Source organism: Trachemys scripta, chromosome 14 (genome assembly GCF_013100865.1).
Source record: "Trachemys scripta elegans isolate TJP31775 chromosome 14, CAS_Tse_1.0, whole genome shotgun sequence".
Classification (NCBI taxonomy): domain Eukaryota; kingdom Metazoa; phylum Chordata; order Testudines; family Emydidae; genus Trachemys; species Trachemys scripta.
In genome coordinates this window covers 8,900,538-8,925,433 of record NC_048311.1, presented here as the reverse complement: position 1 = coordinate 8,925,433, position 24,896 = coordinate 8,900,538, and the positions used below count along the sequence as shown (strand labels likewise).

Below are 24,896 nucleotides of genomic sequence, written 5' to 3'. Positions count from 1 at the left end.
GCGGGGGCCGGGCCGGGCCAGAGCCGAGCCGGGTCAGAGCCGCTGAGGCCGGGGGTGCTTGGCCGGGGGGCCAGGCCTGGCCGCGGGGGCCAGGCTGGAGCCAAGCCGCGGGGGCCGGGCCGAGCCACAGGGGCCGGGCCGGAGCCGCGCCGCGAGGGCCGGAGCTGAGCCGAGCCACGCCACGGGGGCCGGGCCGGAGCCGAGCTGCGGGGGCTGGGCCGGAGCCGAGCCGCAGGGGCCGGGCTGGGCTGGAGCCGAGCCGGGTCAGAGCCGCTGAGGCCGGGGGTGCTCGGCCGGGGCCGGGCCGGCGCACTCGGCCAGAACCGGGGCCAGAGTGAGCTGCTTGGCCGGGGCTGGACTGGGCCGCGCCGCGCCTCCCCGGAGCCCTTCTCGCGCCCCCCGCCACCCCAGCTTACCTGGTGCTGCCAGCCTGCCTGCCCGCCCCTGCGTCTTTTCAGACTTCCCGCGAACCTCTGATTCACGGGAAGCAGGGGACGGGGAGGAGCAGGAGGCGGAGTGTTCAGGAGAGGGAAGGAGGGAGAAGTGAGCTGGGGGCAGGGTGGAGAGCTGCAGCGCGGGACCCTCTTAGCGCGGGGCCCGATTCAGCCGAATCAGCTGAATTGGCCTAAAGCCAGCCCTGCTCACAGTGAGCATGCTTTAGAAGCCGCCAGAACCCAGTCAGAGCAGCAGTGTGTATGTAGCTGGGCCAGGCATGTTTGTCTATAGGCAGGAAACAGTGGAACCCCACTGTACCGTGTATCATGAAAAAACTCATACAGATACAGACAGACATCATCTTCCTTTCCAAATGCAAACAGATGGACATCATACCAAAAGGGACTAAAGGTAAACAGCTGCTACTCTGAAAACTGTATCGTGTGGTTTCCTCATGTTTCCACCACCTCCCCTGCTAAGCTGTTCCAATGTTTAATCACTGCTAGGAAATGGCATCTTATTTCAAGGCTGAATTTGTCAAACTTCCATTTCCAGCCATTGAATCTTGTTAGGTCTTGGTCATCAAGTCTGAAAACACCCTGCTCTCAGATCTCTGTACCATGATGTGTCAGTGCCTAGACACAGTGATCGTGTCATCTCTCAACCTCTCTTCAATAAGCTGAGTAAATGGAGCTCCTTGAGCCTCACATGGAAAATCTTGTTTCCCAGCTCCTGGATCATTTGGTGGCCCTCCTTTGACCTTACTCCAGAACTTCCAATCCTTCCTGCAGTGTGGACACCAGAACTGGACACAGTATCCTAGTAGTGGTCCTACCAATGGTCTGTCCACAAGCAAGATTATTTTCCTTTAATATTCCCCTTTTCTTACATTAGCCCTTTTTGCAACAGCATTGCACTGAGAGCTCATGTTGAGGTGATTGTTTGCAGTGTCCTCTAAGTCTAAGTTGTTACAACACACAGCACAAGGCCCTGCTCTGGATCAGGGCCTGAGGGCATTACTAGAATAGAGAATTAGTTGAATTCTCCAAAGTGACACATCCCCTCAGGATCAGTTCAGTACTGCAGGAATTCAGAGCTTGGCCTTGTGGGCAGTACCATGGGGCGCAGCAGGTTCAGTGGCTCTGGGGGGCTGCACGGGTACAGTGCTTCAGTGGATGGGCACAGTGCTCAGTTGCTGGACATAGAGGGTACAGTGGCAGTGGTGGTACAGCCAGGAAGGGGCCCAGGACTCAGTGATGGGGGGGTAGGGGTGCAGTGGAGGGGTCCAGGGGCTTAGTGGAGGGGCGCAGCGGGGAATGGGCACCAGGGCTTAGTGGAGGAAAGTGGTGGCTCAGGGGTTCCTTGGTGCCCAAGGCTGCTCCTGCCCGGCCTCCCCCTCATCCCCGCATCGCTCCCCTGCCCACTGCCCCACCTTTCTCGGCCAGACACTGCGCAGCTCGGGCCAAGCACACTCGCACACCCTCCCGCCATGGAGCGCATGCTGATGATACCTCTTTCCTCTCTCTGCAGAGTCCGGGGTCCCCGCGTGTGCCCAGGAGGCTGGCCAGGGAGAGCTCGAGGACAGTAAGTACAGCCAGGACAGCCCGCAGTGCTGCAGGCAGGGGGTGAGGCCTGGACAGTGATCCCTGCCGCTGTGCCGAGGGCCAGCAGTATGTGGGCCAGCTTCTGGGGCAGGGCAGAGCAGCCTGGGATGGCAAAGAAAGCCCCTGGCGGGTGGGGTGGCCCTGGGGCAGCCAGTCAAACCAGAGGGCACATTTCTAAAGCTCTGTCTGGGGGCTCCCTGCTCTGTTTTTAAGGGGCACTGAAGAAAAAACTTTAACAAAACGGCCTGGGTCAAACATGTCAGGCCAGTTCTTAGCAAAGTGGCCACATCACAAAAATGGAATTGACACTAATTGCAATCCTGTGTGTACTGCCAACAGAGGCCCCGAGTCTCAATGAGCAATAGACATTGAACTGCTCGGAGCCCTAGCAGTGCTGCCTCCAGGCAGAGGTGAGGAACATTGGTAGCGAAGCCTGTTCTGCCTGTGTAGAACCTGTTCTGTGAATGAATGGAAATCTTCATTCTTCCGGGCTACCAGGCCAGCATCTTTCACCGGCACTGAAGGTCACACCCCGAAAAACAGTACAAATCAAAGTGATACAATTTCACAAGAGATATCTGTGACCTGAAATATCATCCATACCTATTGTGTGAGGACTTCTGCCAAGAGTGGCCCACGTGGCCTTCATTCTCTACCCTTTTTCTGCCATTATATATGCTTTTAAGCATGTACATGCACTGAATTCCCCAGACTTAGAAGAAAAAGAGTGATTCCGTTCTAGCACTGATAGAGCTGAAATGGACCCTTTCCTTTGCTTCCAACTTTGTTGGTTCTGTCAGATAAAGTTAAGGCTCACAATAATTGGATTCATCTTCTGCTGCTCTGGGATTTGGAAACTGATTAGTTCATCTGTATGTTACATGGTGGCAGAAAACTGTCTGAGATCCAAAACTCTTTTTCTAAATCTGTCTTCAATAAAAAATCTAGAAAAGAAGTTCGAGCAATTAGTAAGGAATGCTGACTCTGCAAAATAACTATTGCTGATAAACAGCTGGTAAGGAAGTACTTGGGAAATGTGAATACCTACTATACAAATCAGCTGTTCTGGGTGCTGTGTCTAACAAGCTTACTGATCCACTACCATTTCTTTTTTAAAACTCAGGGACAATTCAGGAGGTAATGAAATACTGGAGAAATGGAAATTTAGCACCTTATTTTCAATGAAGAATGATTCTGCCAATTACCACCCTAGAAGTGGAACTTCTCTCTCTAGCTGAAAGAGAGTAATGCAAGGGCATTAATATCTGGAAACGCATCCAGTTTGGTGGAGATTTCTGGAAGAAAGTGCAGGGATTGCTAGTAGGATCAGTGCTAATTAACATCTTCATTACTGAACCACATTGAATAGTTTGCAACTTTGCATTACAGAAAAGGATGTTATTAATCTCCCTAGATGAAACTTTGTGACCATATCTGGGCTTTAGTGTTCAGTTCTGGGCACCTCAATGCCAGAAAGATATTTAAAAGTGGAAGGAATTCAGAGAACAACACCACAACTGCTTGGGGCTGGATGGGATTTACTTAAGAGGAAAGATTAAAAGAACCAAGTGAGCTAAGCATTGACTAAGGGAGAGGGGAGGGAGCATGCTCATAACCTACAAATATTGGAAGGGTATAAAGCCCAAGGGAGGGAGAGGAATTATTTGAAGTCATACATTGTAGGGGCGTAACTAGGAGTAATGGGAGAACAGTCTATTGAGCTGCCCTTCTGTCAATGAGGAGTGTTCTTGTGCCCATGTACAGATTCGTTACAGGCCATTTTGGTGGCCATTGGTGAGTCACTGAGGCTCAATGGAAGTTAATTCAGTTGTCTGAGTGCCCATATGATGCATCCCTCTGCTGTGGTAGCCCAGTCACCTCCATAAGTCCTCCCACTGCTGTCCCAGAGTGCATCAGTCACTGAAAAAGTGGCCAGTCTGGTCACCTTTCTGTCCAGCAGTCACCTAGCAGCCATGCATGCTGTGTGGAGCTCACTTGTAAGCCATTTCAGAGCAAGGAACCTCTTTGTCCTGCGCAGTGCTTCCCAAGGTCTGGTAAATGCCCGGGCCCCTGCTTGCACCACTGCTAAAGTCCTCACCTTCATCTGCCTGGGGCTGCTGGGCATGCCCATTGCCAACTGGGAACGTGGCATAGAGAGGCCAGGAGGTAGCCACTGTCCACACTGGGAGTCGAGCGCTCTGTGGGGTTGGCAGAAGGGATAGGACCAGATAGGGTGTAAAAACACACCTAGGACAACAGTGAAACACGAGGAAATTCCCCCACAGTGTGTTCATTCTACTGTGAATTACACCTGGTCCTCTGCAAGTATCCCACCAGTCAGCCCTTCTTGGTGATGGACAGCCCTTACTGTTAACAAATTGCACTTTATTTCCTGTCTCAATTTGTCATTAAACCCATACCATAATATACAGGTGATAATTTTGAAGCCCTTCAAATTTCTCTGGTATTTAACCAGTACTGTGGGCTCTTATGCCACTTTAACCAAAGATACAAACAGTGCCAAAATCTTTAGTTTACAAGCCAATTCAAGGCTTCTTCCTCTTGTTGTCTATGAACTGTCAATTCTCTTGTCAACAAAGTCTGTGTGATTTAGGCTGAGCTCTTTGAAACACTCAGGGTTTCATCTTACAAATTGTACAACTCTTAATATGATGAGTTTCTCCAGCCTCCACATTCTCAACTGAGTTAGTGATTAGACATGATTTCTAGACAACTAAGACAAACGATGAATGAAATACAAGTAGATGTCATACATTTTAGTCATTCAGAGGGTTTTAACTCAGTTACGTGCTTTCTGGGAAGCATTTAGTTTAACATAACCATGTTGTCAGTTGATGAAACAATATATGTATAACTAGGCTTGGCAGACTTTGTTTTTTTATATATTTTTGACAGATCATAGAATCATAGAATATCAGGGTTAGAAGGGACCTCAGGAGGTAATCTAGTCCAACCCCCTGCTTAATCCCCAACTAAATAGTCCCAGCCAGGGCTTTGCCAAACCTGACCTTAAAAACCTCTAAGAAAGGAGATTCCACCACCTCTCTAGGTAACCTATTCATATGTACGGTGAAATGGACATTTACTAATACAAATCTAATCCTTCCAAGACTGTATATAGGTTATTTTGCTACTTATCAGTTGGAACTGGCCTGAAGCTGGCTTCTCCAGCTCATCTGCACAGTTGCAACGACTGGTTCCTTGAGTTAGCTAGAGAGCTCATTCATTCAGGTAATTCACTCAGGGTGTTGTGATACCAAGTTTTTGTCTCTTCCAGATTTTGCAGCAGTCTCCCTAGATCAGTGGTCCCCAACACGGTGCCCGCAGGTACCATGGCGCCCGCCGGGGCATCTATGTACGCCCGCGTACTGGCCGGCGGAGAAGCATCCGCTGAAATGCCACCAAGAAGCAGCCTCATCAAGAGGCGTCGCCGCCGAAATGCAGCTGATTTTCGGTGGATTTTTGGCGGCGACGCCTCTTGATGACGCTGCTTCTCGGCTGCATTTTGGTGGCGACACCTCTTGATGTTGCCGCTTCTCGGCATTTCGGCGGATACTTTTCCGCCGGCCACGGTCCTTGGTGGCTCGTCGTCCAGTGCCCGCCACACTGAAAAGGTTGGAGACCACTGCCCTAGATGGTACTTTAACCGATAGGGTTAATAGGTGCTTGTCAGTGATAGGGTTTAGTTGTTAACAGCAGGACATATGTTCACTGGGCTAGGTGATGAATCTTTCTTGTCCAGCTGAATCTGGTGCATGGAGCACCATGCTGAACAACACAGGGCATATTATACGTGATGCAGCAAAGCACAGTCAAATAGCGACCCAGGCTCCTGCCAATGATTTGAAAAGTCTATCCAGGTTATAAGCTGTGTCGCTTCTCATCATCATGATAATAAAATACTGATGGAATAGAATTGCAAGATACTAATACATCATCTTGCTTCTCTCCAAATACAGAACAAAAAAAAGTTGTGGAATACTTCTGCCTTTTGTGCATCGTGGTTGATAATTTTATGTCCTTATCCTATCATAATGGCACTGTACCAGGGGTAGGCAACCTATGGCACATGTGCCGAAGGCGGCACGCGAGCTGATTTTCAGTGGCATTCACACTGCCCAGGTCCTGCCCACCGTTCCGGGGGGCTCTGTATTTTAATTTAATTTTAAATGAAGCTTCTTAAATATTTTGAAACCTTATTTACTTTACTACAACAATAGTTTAGTTATATATTATAGGCTTATATAAAGAGACCTTCTAAAAAGGTTAAAATGTATTACTGGCACGTGAAACTTTAAATTAGAGTGAATAAACGAAGATTTGGCACACTACTTCTGAAAGGTTGCTGACCCCTGCACTATACCATTGTTTGGATTTCATTTGTTTTTGACACATTTAAAGAATTGCTTCTTACTGGCCATAGATTTTTCATTGATATCTTTATCAGTAGTTTGCATTTCCTAACTGCTGATGAGTAGTCATTGCTACCAGCTTCCTCATTTTTCAGTTTTGTTTATTTATATTTTAATTGCTGTTTTAATTTCCCTCTGAACCAGAATGATTTTTTAACCAAAGAAGCCGTCTTATATCATTGTAGAGTTGTGGGGCTTGGGGGCATCTAACAGAGCATTTTTATGTCTGTTGCTGATATCACTGCTCTACAGCCAAAATGGTTCTGAAATAAATGTAGTCAAACTTTACTAATTCTGGGTCACTGAGAACGAAAATGATGCTTAAAATTGTTGATTGGCTCTAGTTTTCAAGATATGCTATTGGGTCAATATATACGACCCTTGACTTGGGAATGGCGGAGGATAAGTGAGTTATAAAGGGAAGGGATCTCAATTTAAACCAGAAATGACTAAAATACATCTTTGACTGGATCTATGAATAAATCTATGACTGGGTTTGGACAGTACTTGCTTTTTAGGCAAAACAATGAATGATGCAATCTGAAGCTGGTATTGCGTCTTACATGATATGAATTCCATCATTTTATTCCTAGAAGTCATGGATGATGCAATCATAATGAAGCTTGCATCACTCTGCTGAACAAATTGCCCTATATCAGCTCTAGAAATCATACAGTGTCGTGCTCTCTTATTTGTCAGTGTTTGATTTTGCAAAGGGACACATTTCTGTTTAGCCAAAGTGAGCAGAGATGCCTCGTACTTGTGTGAACAGTGCAGATAACTTCTGCTATGTTTGTGGTGAAGTGACCTTTGCATCACAAAAGCGCAGTATAACCACTATGGTTAAGAAAGCCTATCACTTTTATTTTGGCTGCAAAATTGGAGATCAGGACAAGAAGTGGGCCCCACACATATGCTGCAACACTTGTGCAATCAATCTTTGCCAGTCGTTGAACAGGAAAAGGAAATCTATGCCTTTTGCAGTGCCAATGATTTGGAGAGAGCCAACAGATCATACCAGCAATTGTTACTTCTGCATGGTGCCTCCAGTTGGGAAAGGTGTGTCAAAGAAGAAAAAGTGGACTGTGCATTATCCAAACATTCCATCAGCTATACTCCCAGTACCCCACGGAGAAGGACTGCCGGTTCCTGATGCACCAGAATCATTCTCACTTGAGTCAGACGAGGAAGAGGAAGAGGATGAAACTTCTGGTCCTGAACCATCAATGTCACAGGACCCACATTTTCTCCCATCCTCCTCCTCTGAAACACACCTCATAACACAAGGTGAACTGAATGACCTTGTCAGGGATTTGGAACTACCCAAGAGTAAGGCAGAGCTGTTGGGCTCCAGACTACAGCAGTGGAATCTCCTGGCAGGTGATGTTAGGGTTTCCATGTTCCGTGACCGTCAAAAGGATCTTGTCCCATTCATAGAATCATAGAATATCAGGGCTGGAAGGACCTCAGGAGGTCATCTAGTCCAACCCCCTGCTCAAAGCAGGACCAATTCCCAACTAAATCATCCCAGCTAGGGCTTTGTCAAGCCGGGCCTTAAAAACCTCCAAAGAAGGAGACTGCACCAACTCCCTAGGTAACGCATTCCAGTGCTTCACCACCCTCCTAGTGAAAAAGTTTTTCCTAATATCCAACCTAGACCTCCCCCACTGCAACTTGAGACCATTGCTTCTTGTTCTGTCATCTGCCACCACTGAGAACAGCCGAGCTCCATCCTCTTTAGAACCCCCCCTCAAGTAGTTGAAAGCAGCTATCAAATCCTCCCTCATTCTTCTCTTCTGGAGACTAAACAATCCCAGTTCCCTCAGCCTCTCCTCATAAGTCATAAGGGGTCCTCCAGACCCCTAATCATTTTTGTTGCCCTCCGCTGGACTCCTTCCAATTTTTCCACATCCTTCTTGTAGTGTGGGGCTCAAAACTGGACACAGGATTCCAGATGAGGCCTCACCAATGTCGAATAAAGGGGAACGATCACGTTCCTCGATCTGCTGGCAATGCCCCTACTTATACAGCCCAAAACGCCGTTAGCCTTCTTGGCAACAAGAGCACACTGTTGACTCATATCCAGTTTCTCGTCCACTGTGACCCCTAGGTCCTTTTCTGCAGAACTGCCACCCAGCCATTCGGTCCCTAGTCTGTAGCAGTGCATGGGATTCTTCCGTCCTAAGTGCAGGACTCTGCACTTGTCCTTGTTGAACCTCATCAGGTTTTTTTTGGCCCAATCCTCTAATTTGTTTAGGTCCCTCTGTATCTGATCCCTACCCTCTAGTGTATCTACCACGCCTCCCAGTTTAGTGTCATCTGCAAACTTGCTGAGAGTGCAGTCCACACCATCCTCCAGATCATTAATAAAGATATTAAACAAAACCAGCCCCAGGACCGACCCTTGGGGCACTCTGCTTGAAACCGGCTGCCAACTAGACATGGAGCCATTGATCACTACCCGTTGAGCCCAACGATCTAGCCAGCTTTCTATCCACCTTACAGTCCATTCATCCAGCCCATAATTCTTTAACTTGGCGGCAAGAATACTGTGGGAGACCGTATCAAAAGCTTTGCTAAAGTCAAGGAATAACACATCCACTGCTTTCCCCTCATCCACAGAGCCAGTTATCTCATCATAGAAGGCAATTAGGTTAGTCAGGCACGACTTCCCCTTCGTGAATCCATGCTGACTGTTCCTGATCACTTTCCTCTCCTCTAAATGTTTCATAATTGATTCCTTGAGGACCTGCTCCATGATTTTTCCAGGGACTGAGGTGAGGCTGACTGGCCTGTAGTTCCCCGGATCCTCCTTCTTCCCTTTTTTAAAGATGGGCACTACATTAGCCTTTTTCCAGTCATCCGGGACCTCCCCCGATCGCCATGAGTTTTCAAAAATAATGGCTAATGGCTCTGCAATCTCATCCGCCAACTCCTTTAGCACCCTGGGATGCAGCGCATCCGGCCCCATGGACTTGTGCACGTCCAGTTTTTCTAAATAGTCCCGAACCACTTCTTTCTCCATAGAGGGCTGGTCACCTTCTCCCCATACTGTGCTGCTCAGTGCTGTAGTCTGGGAGCTGACCTTCTTCGTGAAGACAGAGGCAAAAAAAAAAAAAGATCTTCCTGGAAGGTGATCTTGTAGCCTGCAACAACATCGATGGTGTGATGGCAACCCTCAACATCGTTCACGATCCAGATGAGTGGAGACTGTTCATTGATTCATCGAAGACGAGTCTTAAAGCTGTTTTACTGCATAATGGCAATGTTTTGCCATCAATTCCAGTTGGTCATGCAGTCCATATGAAGGAAACCTATGACAACATGAAACAACTTTTGAGGTGCATAAACTATGACCAACATCAGTGGCAGCTTTGTGGTGATTTGAAGGTTGTTGCTCTCTTGCTTGGTCTGCAGACTGGATACACAAAGTACTGCTGTTTTCTCTGCGAATGGGATAGTCGTGCAAGAGATTCCCACTACATCAAGAAAGATTGGCGACTCCGACAGTCATTGGAGCCAGGGAGGAAAAGTGTTCAGCATCCACCACTTGTTGAATCAAGGAAGATTTTGTTACCACCCTTACACATCAAGCTGGGTCTGATGAAGAACTTTGTCAAGGCCATTGACAAAACACAAGCAGCTTTCAAGTACCTCCATGGAAAATTTCCAAGGTTAAGTGAAGCTAAGATAAAGGAAGATGTCTTTGTTGGTCCTCAGATTCGTGAACTTTTTCGAGAGGATGCATTTGACCATGCACTGCGTGGCAAGGAAAAGACAGCATGGAAAGCCTTCCAATTAGTGGCAATAAATTTTCTCGGAAACACAAGGCAGACAACTACAGGTTGTTGGTGGAAAACCTCCTCAAGGCATACAAAAGCCTTGGTTGCAACATGTCACTAAAGATACATTTTTTGCACTCTCATCTAGATTTTTTTCCAACGAACTGCAGAGCAGTGAGCGACGAGCACGGCGAGCGATTTCACCAGGACATTGCAAGAATGGAGAAACACTATCAGGGCAAATGGAGCCAATCAATGCTTGCAGACTATTTCTGGACAGTGACAAGAGATGCTCCATTTAATGAATACAAGAGACAAGCCAAGAAGCGCCGAGTAGACACTGAATAGGACTAAACTATGTACATAATAATTTTTTGCCTTTTGTTTCATAATAAATTTTATTTATATAACCCTTTTGCTGATTTTTAAAGTGTTACATAAACAGGACAGGTGAAATATTATCATGTAAAGCAACCATAAACACATGAAAAGACCTAGGTTTACAATTGATGATGAAAACTCTACTATCTACACAATATACATAGACATAAAATGTAAAAACTTAAATATCTTAGAAATAGTAGCCAATCAGTTGTTTTAATTGTCATATTTGAATTCAGCACATCAAAATATATAATAGATAGCACATTTTATCTCTGAAGCAGACGACTTCTCAAAAATTGTAGACCAGTGTATCGTTTGGATTATAAAGACCTGGCCTATTTGCAAGATTGGGAAAGTCATTCTCAGGGGTTGAGGACTGTGGGAGGTGCTTGTGAAAATACAGGTGGTCTAAAAGTCAGTTTTGACTGAAGAATTTGGAAACCGCTGCATTAGAGGATTGTTGCCTGAAGGACTGTGGAGAAAAGCTGGGTTTGGGAGATGGCAGATGGCTTGCGATACAGGACTTGGGAGCATGGTCCAGGGTTAAGGGGCAGTTTGGGGAGAAGCATGGAGGGAGTCAGAACTGTCCAAGCACAAGATGTGCACAGGAAAGTTTCAGGGACCTAGCAAAGAGACGCAGCTGGGCATAGCATGGAACGAGAGGCCCTGGAAAAAGCAACCTGCTCTTTCTATTATCTTTGATCAGCACCTGGAGGCACGGGACCAGTTGCTTACTGAGCTTGCAAATTAAGTTCCTTGGAATGTCTCTCTCCACCTGTGCAAGAGTAGTTAAAGCAAATGTGTCACCCCCAGCAGCTGGCTTCCTTGGCAGTAAGGACAAGAAGAGACAAAGCAGCCTTGGGTTTCTTGGAAAATCAACATCTCCTGAAGCCCATTCCCAGTATGGAAGCAAGGAAGGGAAGAGGCCCGACAGGCTGAACCAGCAGTAGTGGGAAATCTCTTAACCATAGACTCAATCCTGTTCCCATTGAAGGCAAAGGTGAAACTTTTGTTGATCACGGTGGGAGTCAGACTGAGCTCAGTGTGCAAGAGTATATTCGAGAGGAGGGGCCTGTGAGTAAGATAAACCCAGGCACGGTTTGCGCTCAGTTCCCTTCATGGGATTCCAGGGATGGATGAGGTTTGGAATTGGCTTGGTTCTCAGTCTGTGGAAGCCAGGGGTCCTCCCCCACCTCTGCCTCCATGGCTCCAGCATACAGTAGTCTCATGCTCCTGTGGGGTTTGGAGGGCCAGCGTGCCCTGGTCATTGTGGCTTCCATTCTCACAGTGCCAGGGACGTCACACTATAGACCCAGAGGCTGTAGAAACTGTGACTATAGCTCGAGGATGGCCAAACCGCGGCTTTTACAGTTAAAGTCCGGCTTGCGGAGCCCCGCCCCATTCTCCACCTACCAGACTTGGGGGAGGGAGAGGGCAGCTCGGGACCTCTGTTTTGCAGGGAAGTGGTGGGGTAGGGGCTTCTGCCCAGTGGGGAGGGAGGTCTCGGGGCTTCAGCCCCGCAAGGTGCATCTGTTGGGGATCGGGGCTTCAGCAGGAGTGAGCTGAAGCCCCAAGCCCCGGCAGGCGCATCCTGTGAGGCAGAAGCCCCAAGGTCTGGCAGGCATGCCTCGGCTCTTGAACTTATGAATATGGTTGTATGCGGCTCGGAGGGTCAGTAAGTTTGGCCACTGATGCTATGGTGTATTGCAGTGGTTTTCAAAAATTTTAGGTTGCATCCCTTTCCAAATAATGGAGTCTACCACGTACCCCCTTCTGAGATAGTGTCATAATATACTTATGATTGCCAAATCTTACTAAATAAAATGCATTGTCCGCCATTGTCCGATTTTTCTCATGTACTTCCTGATAACCCCTAAAGACACAAGTACCCATTTGAAAACCATTGGTGTATTGCATTATGTTAGCATGTGACCATGTAATCCAAGTTGCATTGTGATAATGCATATGCACAATGGCAGAGTAGAAGGTGTGCACACACCCTTGACACTGGTATTTCCTGCCTTGTGAGCAACTCCCATTGTAATCACAGGATTGCATTCATTTTGGGATTGTCATTTAATTAAAGAAACATCCTCATTTTGTCCCCAGAGGACGTTTCACTTGGGCAGTATGCCATGCCGACCCAGCAGTGTCTGTCAGGAGCTCCCCATTTGACTGCACACAGGAAGCAACACTTTCATTTTGCCTTTTGACATTTTACTGCTTTTCCCAAGTATTTTTCAAAGGTCCTTCCAGTCTAATCCACTTTGGAGATCAAAGCAAAGAGGGAAAAAGTGCAGTGTTAGAAATCAGTTCCAATAGGGTGTTAAACTATTCTCTATCTGCTGTAAACGGTCCAGTGTACAGGGACTGAGAGCTGCTGGCCAAATCCTCCTTTGTTCTGGGTGTAGAGGACAAAAGAAGAAAGGCTTAACTCCAAGAGATTGGCCAGCCCAGTCCTAGGATCCTCTGAAAATCCCTCCAGCTGATATGATTTGATCCAACAGCAGCTCCTTGAGGTAGAGGTAAAGAAGACAATACTTATGCATTTCAGAGTTATTGCTGAGTCACTTGGCAGGAATTTGTCTCTGTAGAGCCCTTTAACAATTCCAAAAATGAATAGACTTTCCACATTACATAAATGTAAAGAGACTGTACAGTGCCTTGCCTTAGAGCAGTCACATAGCTGTGCTTAGCACAGATCACACAGAGAAGCCTTTCGAGAAGCTGGAGTACTTGGGGATGGGAAAGGGAGGAGCAAAAAAGCCATTGCTAGAGGTAAACAGTTGTTTTCTGCAAAAAGCCAAAGGTGTTGACCAGGACTGTACTGTTAGACGTGTACTGTATAAAACCTCTGGAGTTTGTTTTCCGTTGCGGTGCTGCTCTGTGGAGAATTGTTCCCATTTCATGATATGATACAAAAGAGACCTTTTAAAAATGATTTTAAATATATAATTTAGCCCCCTGGGATCCCTGTGATGGAGGAAAAGTGCGTGAGGGGAAAGGGAGAAAAAGGACAAGTTGGAAGAGATAACTAAAGAAGGGGTCATTGGCACTGCAAAAGCCTATGAGCACTGAGCAGTCCCATTGATTTTGCTGGGGCTATTCATAGACGGATACACTGAGTACATATAGAACAACATATTATATAAATCTCTTGGATACCACAGTGATCAGCAGGTCAAGACAGAGATTAGAGTTTATGGCTGCAATCTGCTTCCTTTCCGCAGCTTTGCCCCATATTTAATCTTACACTTTGTTTTGTTATTGTAGGGTTGCTCAGTAGCGGCGTGCTCAGCCAAGCACTTCACTTGTTAATGTAGGGTTGCTCAGCAGTGCTATGTGCTGCCCAGCACCTCATTTATTATTGTAGGGTTGCTTAGCAGTGTGCACAGCCAAAAGTTTGTGAGCGCTAGACTGTGCACATTGGTTTTCAATTTTAGGATAACTCATCCAAGAACAATTGAACCCAGTGAATTTGGCAATATATCTGAGTATTTTCTCACCACACCTGACCAAGTCTCTGTACTTTCTATTGAGAGGAAGCAGTTTTCTTGTTGATGTTTTTACTATCAAATCTTACTGCAAGACACAAGGAAAGTCATTTGTAAGTATTTATTATTTTTTAAAACTCAGACAGCTTGAAAAGAAACCCCTGGACTCCTCCATCATCCACAATGGCTTTGAAAACAGCACTTATAACAACAACAAAGGACTTCTTTTCCCCAGTAGCTGAAGATCTATTTACTGTGATACAAACCTGTTTCTCCTCCCTTTGTTTAATGGAAACTCACTTTGTCTGGATCCTGTGTGTCTCATCTGCATGTCCAAGTGCCCATCACTGTTGCTGTGACAGCACTGAGGAGAATCTCACAGCAGGTTCTCTTCCGAATGAGGCCGTATCTGCACATGCGCTACAGTGGCACAACTACATCACTGCAGCTATGCCTCTGTAGTGCCACAGTGTAGACACTTCCTAAAGCAACAGAAGGGGTTTTTCCATCCGTATAGGAAATCCACTTCCTAGAGCAGCGGTAGCTAGGTTGATGAAAAAGTTCTTCAGTACCACAGTCTGAAAGGGCAGAAACCCAGCAATGCATCTGCACTCAGAGGTCAGGAGTCCTGGGCAGAGTTCCAGTCCAGTGGTGAGTCTTGGGTGCTCCTGGTCATCTTCGGCGCCAGTAACCTTTCCCCAGCAAACTCCTCCAGTGTCCTCTTCTGCTGCTCTCTGCAATGCCACACAGAACGACAACCTCCCCCACTTAACTAGCTTAACAGCCTCTCTCCTTATTCCGAATGCAAAGTCACAAGCTCCAGTACTCACGGCCCCACACCACTTGGGGCAGCAGTGATACTTGGTCCAGCTCTGGTGTGTCCTTCTCAGGACATTCATCCCTGGCACAGTGCTCCTCTTGGCTCCTGTCCTGGGGTGTCCCTGGTCAGCCGCTCTGTCCCTCCTGGGCTCTGGGCTGGTTCTCGGCTGCTTCACTCTGTGAGGGCCTGCTTGCTGTAGCCCTTCTGTCTGGAGTCCCAGACACACCACCCTGTCACTCTCCCTTTCTCACTGCTCTTCCCCCTGTCCCCCGCCCCCAAAAGGCAGCACATCCTCTGCCTGGAACAATCAGCTCTCCCACCCTCAGGACAAAGATTTAAAGGGGCCATGCTCTCTAAACCGCAAGGGGGTTACACAAGTAAAAGGTACTGTGTACATCCTCTGAAACTAGATTGAACCAAGAAACTTCCTACCTTGTTTTTCTGGTACTTTGGTTTACCTCTTATCTCTTTGCTCTGAACACATGCATTTCAGTTATCAAAGAGCATGAAGGCACCTCCTAGGTTTGTACTAGGGTAGAACAATCACATCTCTTGTCCTCTTCCTTTGGGACATTCCAATTCAAGCTAGTGAGAGTAACTCCCTTTCTGTTGCTATGGTAAACCAGATATCTGTCCTGATCTTGTCAGCTTCCCTATTTGCGTAAGCCAAAACTTACGTCAGTGAATGCAAGGGGATATGGGATACTTAGCATAAGAGAGCAAGGTTATGTAAAAATCATAGTCCATTTAGGCTATATAACTGCTGTAATATTTGTGCTTAATGCATACTAATAACTATATGGTGTGGATAACACATATTATTAATATGATATGTATCTATGCTAGCTAGCATATATTAGTCAACAGGTATGTACGCCCTGTCACAATTTCCATCTCTGAGATTTGTCAGGCACAACTTGGGCCATGTCTACACTACAAAGTTAAGTCTACTTCATGTAAGTCAACATCGAGCCTCCAATTTAAGCAAGTTGATCTTGCATGTCTACACTACGTTCATTGTGTCGGAGGAATGCATCCCCACTAGCAGGGCTTGCATCGATGCATGGAGCATTGCACTATGGGTAGCTATCCTACAGTGCACGTAGCCAAGTGGAATTTTGGGTTGGGCTTGCACTGGCTTATGGGACCAAACATTGGCGTGGGTGGTCATGGGAACATGGTATTAGCCTCCCATGATGCACTTACCTCCCTCTCTCCCTCCCTCCCTGAAATTAACTGCAAACAAACCAAGCCTTTTTCGCACCTTTTTTTGTAAGCTTGGGTTACCCGTGCGGATGCCACAGCATGATAAGCATGGACCCTGCTCAGCTGTACACTGTTGTTGTAAGCGTTACAAACACCTCGCGCCTTATCCTGCAGTATTTACACAGCTAATACAGGAGTTACCACATGGAACAATGTGATGCCATGCAAGCAGCCCTGCTGGAAGACATAGAGCGGAGCAATTCACAGTTGCTGGCGACAGTCATGCATCACCTTGACATGGTTGAGCGCCGTTTCTGGGCCTGGGAAACAAGCGCTGACTGGTGGAACCACATTGTTATGCAGCTATGGGATGATGAGCAGTGGCTGCAGGACTTTTGAATGCGTAAGGCCACTTTCCAGGAACTGTGTGAAGAGCTTTCCCCAGCCCTGAAGCACAGCAATACTAAAATGAGAGCTGCTCTGACAGATGAGAAGCAAGTGGGGATTGCTCTGTGGAAGCTTGCAGCGCCAGACTGCTACCAGTCAATGGGGCATCAATTTGGAGTGAGTAAATCTACCTTGGGATCTGTTATGATCCAAGTTTGCAAGGCCATCAACAGACTTCTTCTAGGAAGGGTAGTGACTCCGAGCAAGGTGCAGGACATACTGGATGGTTTTACCATGATGAGGTTCCCTAACTGCAGTGGGGCAATAGATGGAATGCATATCCCTATCTTGGCACCAGACCACCTTGCCAAAGAGTACATAAACCGAAAGACATACTTCTCAATGGTGTTGCAAGCGCTGGTGGATCATAGGGGCCATTTCACCAACATCAACATGGGATGGTTGGGGAAAGGTGCATGACACGTGTATCGTTAGGAACACAGGTCTGTTCAGAAAGCTGCAAAGAGGTACTTTCTTTCCAGCCTGCAAAATAACCATTGGTGATATTGCAATGCCAGTTGTGATCCTGGGAGACCCAGCCTACCCCTTGCTCCCATGGCTCATGAAGCCGTACACAGGCAGCCTGGACAGCAGTAAGGACTGGTTCACCCATAGGCTGAGCAAGTGCAGAATGGTGGTGAAATGTGCTTTTGGACGTTTAAAAGGTTGCTGGTATTGTTTGCTTACTATGTTAGACCTCAGTGAAAGTAATATTCTCATTGTTATTGCTGCCTTCTGTGTGCTCCATAATATCTGTGAAACAAAGGGAGAAAAGTTTCCGCCGGGGTGGGGGGTTGAGGCAGATCGCTTATCAGCCAATTTTGAGCAGTCAGACACCAGGGCAATAAGAACAGCTTGTTGAGGAGCTCTCCATCTCCATGAGGCTTTGAAAACCAGTTTCAGCAATGAGCCAGAGTAATGTGACACTTATCTGTGTTCCTTACCAAACTGTCCCCTCCATTGCGTTTTCTCCCCTGTAAACTCCACCTCACCAACCACTGGTGTTGAATGAAAAAATAGCCTTTTCTCCTCAATCCGTTAAGTTATATTATGCACACAAACACACAGAGACAGCAAAGAAAAGTAAGATAACCTGGGGCAAAAGCGCCGATAACACTGTGGTGGGAGAAACAAGGAAAGCTTGCTTACAGGTGCACTGCAATAACTATTAAAGGTCTGGGAATGGGCGCCTTCTGGTCCTTGTACCCTCCCCTGGTGTTAAGTGCAAGGGATACCGAATTCCCCCTCCCCCACCTCATAGGATGTTTGGGGGAAGAGGATGTAGAACTGGGCGATTATGGCAGCAGATTCAGCATAGGCTGCAGAGGGACTCTAGCATCCAGCTGCCTTTCTTGAACCTCAGCCAGAGGCCTCAACATGTCTGATTGCTCCTTCATAATCCTCAGCATCTCTTCTTGCATGGCACATCTTGTTCCCTGCATGCTCTCCTCTCCTCCCTGTCCATGTCCAGGTTCTCAGACAGTGCAATCCTCCATGCTCTGAGCTCCGTCTTGTCACTCTGGATGTGTGCATTAACTCATTGAACATGTCCTCCTGAGTCTTCTTTTTTGCGCCTTCTCATCTGGGAACATCTCTGTCCCAGTGTGCGTTGACAGACAAGTTTTCAGCTGCAAGGAATGCAAAGCACCAAGGTAGCATTGACAGTGCATAGATTATTTCTGGTGCAAGGTTAATTTTTTTTAATTAAAAAAACCACCCCTCAATACACTTCACTGCAGGCCACAATGTAATCACAACCGCTGGCTACTGCAAGAGTCGGTTTGCTGCTCCGGCCATGGTGAGTAAGAACACGAGGCATGGGCAAGAGGTCTTGTGCTGCTGCTTTTGTGAAGACATCCTTGGATTCCCTTTCCCCTGGCAACCTGAGGAGAGGCACTGGTGTAAAGCCCCCCAAATAGTTTGTTTTTTACAAAAGCAGCATCGGGTTGGGGGCGGGGGGCGGGGGGGACAAACAGGAAGCTGCCCTCCCCACCTTTTTTTTTCAATGCTGCTTGCAGTACATGGTTATCTCTTCCAACCACAACCACAGCACGTTTGGGAAAGCATCGTTGTGTGAGCCAGATTTCACCAAATGGGGTGGATTACTTGTTGAATTGTTTGCGGTTTAAGGGCTAGCATTGAAAACTTCCCCCGTTTCCCCTCGGTGACCCTATGCACTATCACTCTCCTGAGAGTAACAGAGCAAATGCTGCAAGCGTCTGGGTAGAGACCTGGTCCTTTATGCTACAATGCCATGTGCTGCAATGATGCCAGCAGAGGTAATACTGGAGTGGCGTGGGAAAGTGTCCTACCATGGTGGACGAAATAAGGCAGCCCTTCCCAGAAGCCTTCTGCAAAGGATTGTGGAGTACCTTCATGAAAGCTTCCTAGAGATCTCCATGGAGGATTCCTGGGCCATCCCTGTACACATAAACAGTCTTTTTTCGGAGAGCACCCTCTGTGTAGCTGGAGTGGCCACTGATACCTACTACCCCTACTTTTTTGTTGAGATTAAACATAAAAAATAATAGCATGTAACCCCTACAGTTTGATTGGTAATGTGTACTCACCAGACGTGCCTTCCCTGGCATCATGCTCCACCGCCAACTGGTCCTGGGAAGGGATGGGCTCCAGGGTTAAAAACAGTTCTTGGCTGTCAGTGAGAGGGAATCCTCCACTTGCCTGCCTCACATTCTCCTCCGCCTCCTCCTCTTCCTTGTCAGCAAAGTCCTTCTCGTTGTTGCTCGAGGTCGCCCAGGGTTCCTGGGAGGTATCCACAGAGTGTTTTGGGGTAGTGATGGGGTCGCCGCAGAGAATCACATGCAGCTCCTCATAAAAGTGACATGTCTGTAGGGCAGAACCAGAGCAACTATTCGCCTCCCTTGTCTTCTGATACGCTTGCCGTAGCTCCTTTATTTTCACACGGCACTGTTCTTCTGTGTAGCCTTTTCCCCCATGCCCCGCACAATCTTGGCATAGATGTCAGTGTTTCTTCTGCTGGATTGGAACTGTGCCTGCATAGACTCTTCTCCCCACACAGCAATAAGATCCACCATCTCCTGTGTACTCCATTCTGGAGTGTGTTTGGGGCCTTGAGTCTCCATGATCAGCTGTGCTGAATGAATGGACTATAAGGTGGATAGAAAGCTGGCTAGATCGTTTGGCTCAATGTCTAGTTGGCAGCCGGTATCAAGCAGAGTGCCTCAGAGATCGGTCTTATTCAACATCTTCATTAATGATCTGGATGATGGGATGGATTGCACTCTCAGCAAGTTTGTGGATGACACTAAGATGGGGGGAGAGGTAGATATGCTGGAGGGTAGGGATAGGGTCCAGAGGGACCTAGAAAATTGGAGGATTGGGCCAAAAGAAATCTGATGAGGTTCAAGAAGGACAAGTGCAGAGTCCTGCACTTAGGACGGAAGAATCCCATGCACTGCTATAAGCTGGGGACTGACTGCTGAGCGGCAGTTCTGCAGAAAAGGACTTGGGGATTACAATGGACGAGAAGCTGGATATGAGTCAACAGTGTGCCCTTGTTACCAAGAAAGCTAATGGCATATTGGGCTGCATTAGTAGGAGCATTGCCAGCAGATTGAGGGAAGTGATTATTCCCCTCTATTCAGCACTGGTGAGGCCACATCTGCAGTATTGCATCCAATTTTGGGGCCCCCACCACAGAAAGGTTGTGGAAAAATTGGAGAGAGTCCAACGGAGGGCAACGAAAATGATTAGGAGGCTGGGGCACATGATTTATGAGGAAAGGCTGAGGGAACTGGGCTTATTTAGTCTGCAGAAGAGAAGAGTGAAGGGGGATTTGATAACAGCCTTCCACTACCTGAAGGGGGTTCCAAAGAGGATGGAGCTCGGCTGTTCTCAGTGGTGACAGATGACAGAACAAGGAGCAATGGTCTCAAGTTGCAGTGGGGGAGGTCTAGGTTGGATATTAGGAAAAACTATTTCACTAGGAGGGTGGTGAAATACTGGAATGGGTTACCTAAGGAGGTGGTGGAATCTCCATGCTTAGAGGTTTTTAAGTCCTGGCTTGACAAAGCCCTGGCTGGGATGATTTAGTTGGTGTTGGTCCTGCTTTAAGCAGGGGATTGGACTAGATGACCTCCTGAGGTCTCTTCCAACCCTGATCTCCCTAGTCTTCTATGATTCTAGGTTAGGTATTCCTGAATAACTCCATGTATGGACATTCTTATTCCGGAATCAGAGCGCTTTGTGCCTGTTACACTTAATCTGCTTTCAGAGTGGATTAAACTAAAGAGGAACAAAGTGCTCTTATTCCGGAATAAGAGTATTCACACATGGGGTTATTCCAGAATGGTTACTGCATTTTGCATTTACACCCCACCTCAATCGGAATTAATTTTCAAGTGTAGACAAGCCGTAAAAGAGCTGCTAGGTTATTGCTCAAACCCTTGGCCTTCCTTACACTTTCTTAGTTGCTGTTAATTGCTGTGCAATAGCCGCTGTCTTGGAAACTGCTCTGTGTGGGCACCTACATGCTCTTTGGGCACATGTAAATTATCCTGCGCAATAGGAATAACAAAAAATGTGATTCTGTCAAACACCAAAGTAACCACGTGTGGCTGAGGTGATGTGCAATTTGTAAAATCCTCAGTGCTGCCTGTTTCTCGTGGTTCTGTTTATTCTTTAGATGTTTGCAGTTTTCTTTTCATCTGTGTTCCATTGTTTCATTAGAGATACAGGTTAAACGCACTGGATGACAGTTGCCAGAATCTGGCTTCTTTTGTTTTTTGAAAATGGGTACCATATTTGCTTTCATCTAAGCTGTCACTACCTCTGAGTTTTTCCAAATATCATTGTCTATAATTCAGCAAATTAAACAGCTACTTCTCTGACAGTGAGATGCATGTCATCTAGACTTGCTGGTTTGGAGGTGCACAAATTCCACTCACTTGCTTCTTATTAATTCACTAGCATTTCATTGTTTTTACCTGCCCTGTCTGACAGGCCTTTTGCTTGTTTTTTGCAGATAAACTGTGTGACTTTTCCCCACCCAGACACAATGCAAGAACAGCAGTTGCTGAAACCCACTGAATGGAGCTACTGTGATTATTTCTGGGTAAGTAGGCAGCCAGCCACATGCCACATGCGGCAGCTTCTGAGTTTCAGGAAGAGCAGAACAAATTGCTAGGTTTGTGTTACGGAGCAAATCAGAATTCAGTGTGGCTGAAAAAGACACACTGTAGCAAGGAGCAGCACCAACTCTGCTGCGTCACTTCTGCAGGGCCTTTAATAAAGCACAGGGCACGGTGTGGTGCTAGAGGTGCTCTCCAGAACAAAGAGAAAACAAGGGAAAGGCTTAAGGGAGGGAACATCGCTCCTGCAGGAAGAGTGGAGTGTTTGTTAGCCTCAGCCCCAACCACCAGACCAGGCTGCACTGAGGAGAGAGGGAGCAGCTAAGGTGCTGATGTAACTCCGACAGACCCCGTTGTCAGCGGGCAGGATTGAACCTTGGACCTCTGGAGTTTAGTGCATGAGCCACTACTGCATGAGCTAAAAGCCATATGGCTGTTAGCCAAGGCTGTAGAGCAGATTCATTAATCTCTCTGTAAGTGGTCATTCAGCCCATGTCCTCTTTTCATGCTGATGACTCGCAGAGCTACTTCTCTGCTCTAGACCTGGCCAAAATGGAACTCCTGATCCTCCACCACCACCACCAGCACAAGCCCTTCTATCTTCTCTGTCATGATGGACAGCACCACCGCCTTCCCTGTCATTCAGACTAGCAACCTTGATTCTATCTTTGCCAGAGCCCTCTCTGTTGACCTACCCATCAGCCACGTCACTTGCCACTTCTTCCTGCACAGCTTCTCCAGGATCTGGCCTGTCATCACGGCCAAAACTCTCATCCAAGCTCTGATCATCTTGCTTTTTGATTACTGCAGTCTTTACTGTATATGTGAGTACAGCATGCAGCGCAGTGAGGCAAAAAGCATAGCAATTCTGAAAATATCCCCTATGCCCCAGAGACATGGGGGGTGGAGTTAGACATTAATCGAAAGTATAGGGAAGAGGGAAAGAAAAAAGGTGAAAATGAAACACAGAGAGAGGGGGCTCCAAACTGCTCCAAAGTCAATGGAATTATCCTAGGGATGAACTGGGCCAAGTAACGAAACAAACAATGATTGAAAGAATGAATGAATGGCATTATTATTAGCCCATGAAATGAGGTGGTCTTTTACATACTAAAGGGGCTATCACACTGGGTACATTCTATCAGGCACTGATGGAGTAGATGCTCAGCAGAGGGGAGGAAGTCATTTAATGGTCTTCCTAGGCGCATTTCAAAGTGTTTTTAATGTTCTGATGAGCAGCTTAGATCCCAGGAGGAGCCTCCTGCGAAGAAAAGCAGCTGTTCCCACCCCTGGAATGCCATCTTTTGGCAGCATTGCTGTAGTTAGGATTCTAGGAGCCGTGACATGTCTTGTGTTGTACACGTCCTAACTGCCATTTCTCTTCCAGGCTGATAAGAAGGATCCGCAAGGGAACAACACAGTATCGGGGTTTGAAATTCTGCTCCAAAAGCAACTCAAGGGGAAACAAATGCAAAAAGAAATGGCAGAGTTTGTTCGAGAAAGGTAATTGGAAGCTTTCTGTTGAGTTTAATATTTCTTGTAATCACTTTATTTCCATGAATTGAGCATGTAGCCTGAACTCTGGAAGTTGTGCATATTTTATGAAACACATACAGATATTTAATTTCATCACTATCCATCCAAACTCTCCAATTTTCGCCAAAAAATGTTCTCCTTCAGTGCACCTATTAGCTTTAGACTTCCCATGTCTCTTTAAGGTTTGTGAGTCACTTAACTTGGTGGAATGAGGATAATCAATGGGACATAGTAATACCAGGGTACGAAACATATAGGAATGGCAGAATAGGTTGTACTGGTGGGGGAGTGGCACTACAGGTGAAAGAAAGCATAGAGTCAAATAAAGTGAAAATCTTGAATGAATCAAACTGTACCATAGAATCTCTATGGATAGAAATTCCATGCTTGAAATATGAGACAATTTAGATGCTAAAGGAGCACTCAAGGACAATAAGGCCATTGCAAGAAGCTAAACTAATTCTTTGAATCGATCTTCACTTCAGAGAATGTGAGGGAGATTCCCACACCTGGGCCATTCTTTTTAGGTGAAACATCTGAGACACTGTCCCAGATTGAGATGTCAATCAAGGGGATTTTGGAACAAATTGATAAATTAAACCGTAATGAGTCATCAGTACCAGATGGTATTCACCCAAGAGTTGTGAAGGAACTCAAATATGAAGTTGCAGAACTACTAACTGTGATATATAAACTATTGCTTAAATCAGCCTCTGTACCATATGTCTGGAGGATAGCTAATGGTAATATCAATTTTTTAAAAGGGCATCAGAGGCTATCCTGGCAATTATAGGTCAGTAAGCCTAACTTCAGTACCAGACACATTGTTTGAAACAGAACTACCGGTATGACACACAGATAAACAGGATATGTTGGCAAAGAATAAACATGGTTATTGCAAAGGGAAATCATGCTTCACCAATCTATTCAAATTCTTTGAGGGGGTCAACAAGTACATGGACAATGGTGCTCCACTTGATATAGTGTACTTGGACTTTTAGAAAACCTTTGACAAAGGCTCTTAAGCAAAGTAAGTAGCCATGGGATAAGAGGGAAGGTCCTCTCATGGATCAGTAACTCGTTAATAGTTAGGAATCAACAGGTAGAAATAAATGGTCAGTTTTCACAATGGAGAGAGGTAAATAGCAGGGTCCACTAAGGACCTGTAATGGGATGAATGCTTTTGAACATATTCATAAATGATCTGGAAAAGGGGGTGATCAGCTAGGTGGCAAAATTTACAGACAATACAAAATTACTCAAGAAATTTAAGTCTAAGCTGAATGTGAAGAGATACAAAGGGCTCTTATTGAACTGGGTGACTGGGCCACAAAATGACAGATGAAATTAAATGCTGGTAAGTGCAAAGTAATGCACATTGGGAAAAAACATGTTATCACTCAAGAAAGAATTGGAGTCATTGTGGACACTTCTCTGAAAACATCCACTTAATGTGCAACTGCAGTCAAAAAATCTAACAGAATGTTAGGAACCATTTGAAAAGTGATAGATAATAAAACAGAATATTTCATAATGTTCCCATGCTCTGGGTGCCCCTAAACCTCTGACTGACAGAAGCTGGGACTGGACAACAGGGATTGGGATCGCTCAATAATTGCCCTGTTCTGTTCATTTCCTCTGAAG

At 46.5% G+C, this 24,896-nt stretch overlaps 1 protein-coding gene across 1 annotated transcript in view; it reads left to right on the top strand.

Moving 5' to 3' along the window:
• The window catches only part of GAS7 (growth arrest specific 7), a 138,803-nt gene that overhangs the window by 67,495 nt on the left and 46,412 nt on the right, over positions 1–24,896 (top strand). Inside the window, exons 5-8 of the mRNA XM_034790254.1 lie at positions 1,503–1,660; positions 1,966–2,019; positions 21,611–21,700; positions 23,104–23,219. Coding sequence (XP_034646145.1) covers positions 1,503–1,660; positions 1,966–2,019; positions 21,611–21,700; positions 23,104–23,219 — 418 coding nt within the window. The remainder of the gene's footprint in view (positions 1–1,502; positions 1,661–1,965; positions 2,020–21,610; positions 21,701–23,103; positions 23,220–24,896) is intronic.